At 60.3% G+C, this 1,674-nt stretch overlaps 1 protein-coding gene across 1 annotated transcript in view; it reads left to right on the top strand.

Annotated features, from left to right (window-relative positions):
• The window catches only part of WDR24 (WD repeat domain 24), a 9,602-nt gene that overhangs the window by 5,061 nt on the left and 2,867 nt on the right, over positions 1–1,674 (top strand). The window contains exons 6-9 of the mRNA XM_017741237.1: positions 4–91; positions 171–508; positions 1,254–1,438; positions 1,556–1,674. Coding sequence (XP_017596726.1) covers positions 4–91; positions 171–508; positions 1,254–1,438; positions 1,556–1,674 — 730 coding nt within the window. The remainder of the gene's footprint in view (positions 1–3; positions 92–170; positions 509–1,253; positions 1,439–1,555) is intronic.

The raw sequence follows: 1,674 nt of genomic DNA, 5'->3' as shown, positions 1-1,674 counted from the left end.
GAGGGCAGCGACGTCCCTGCAGATTATCTGCTGGGAGACGTGGAGGCAGATGAGGATGACCTGTACATGATGGACCACGAGAACCCGCACGGTGAGTGCACAGCTGCTGCTGGCAGGTGTTACCTGTCCCAGCTGGGTTTTCTCCTGCTCATTCTGCTCTCTCCTCACAGCTGAAGAGCAGGAATACAGCCTTCCCCAGGAAGCCTTCCCTCTGCGCCACGAAATCGTGGACAACCCATCGGCCTTGGACCACCTGCAGGACAAGGCCGACTCCCCTCACGTCAGCGGCAACGAGGCCGAGACAGTGTCGCTGACCCCCGTGGAGTCCTTCTCGCTCATCTCCATCTCCCACTCGCTCTACGAGAACCGCCTGCCCTCCGACTTCTTCAACCCCATTGTGCGGGACACGCTGCTCTTCTACGCCGAGCAGGGGGACGTGCAGATGGCCGTGTCTGTGCTCATCGTGCTGGGAGAGCGCATCCGCAAGGAGATCGATGAGCAGACACAGGTAGAGCCCGTGGGATGCGGGGCCGTGCCTTGGTGGGACCCAGAGAGGTGTATCCCAGGGGGATGGGATGCTGCCTGGGCTTGGGGCACATCCCTTCTGCTCCAGCTGCTGTTGGGCCAGCTCTAAGCCAGGGTGAGCAGCTCCAGGATTCCGGTACCTGCCCTACCACCAGTCCTGGCAGGGACTTGAGGTGGGGTCTGCAGGGCCAGGATGGGGAAGTGACCTTGGCCTGTTGATTTAGGGAAGGATGCTGTTCCCCAGCATTGCAGAGCTGTTCTCGCACTGCAGGGATCAGAGAATCACAGAATCCTTTAGGCTGGAAAAGCCCTCTGAGATCATCGAGTCCAACCATTCCCCCAGCTCTGCCAAGGCCACCACTGACCCCTGTCCCCAAGTGCCACATCCACACGGCTTTTCATCCCCCCTAGGGATGGTGACTCCACCACTGCAGCTGTGCCAATGCCTGACCACACTTCCCATGAAGAAATTCTCCCTAATAACCAAACTCTGGCACAGCTTGAGGCCATTTCCTCTTGTCCTATCCCATGTTCTCTGGGAGCACATTTCAACCCTCCCCTGGCTGCCCTCTCCTGTCAGGAACTTTTAGAGTGAGAAGGTCCCCCCTGAGCCTCCTTTTCTTCAGGCTGAGCCCCCAGGGGAAATCTTGCCTTTAGGATGCAGAGGGGGGATCCTGAGGCGGTTTCAGGGTGGATGTGGAGGCTCAGCTGTCTGTGGCTGTCCCCAGGAGCACTGGTACACATCCTACATCGACCTGCTGCAGCGCTTCCAGCTCTGGAACATCTCCAACGAGGTGATCAAGCTGAGCACGTGCCGTGCCATCAACTGCCTCAACCAGGCTTCCACCACCCTGCACGTCAACTGCAGCAACTGCAAGCGGCCCATGAGCAACAGGGGCTGGATCTGCGACAGGTGAGGGGGCCCAAAGGGGCTTGTGGGGACAGGAGGATGGGGTAGGTGCCCCTGTTCCCTCTTGCTGCCCCCCTGGGGGCTCTCCCTGCCCACACCCACCCCAATCTCCCCGTGCAGGTGTCGGCAGTGTGCCAGCATGTGTGCCGTGTGTCACCACGTGGTGAAGGGGCTCTTCGTCTGGTGCCAGGGCTGCAGCCACGGCGGCCACCCACAGCACATCATGAAGTGGCTCGCGG

This window comes from Corvus brachyrhynchos, unplaced genomic scaffold (genome assembly GCF_000691975.1).
Source record: "Corvus brachyrhynchos isolate BGI_N302 unplaced genomic scaffold, ASM69197v1 scaffold58, whole genome shotgun sequence".
NCBI lineage: Eukaryota > Metazoa > Chordata > Aves > Passeriformes > Corvidae > Corvus > Corvus brachyrhynchos.
The sequence above is the reverse complement of the archived record's forward strand: the minus strand, read 5'-3'. Positions and strand labels throughout refer to the sequence as shown.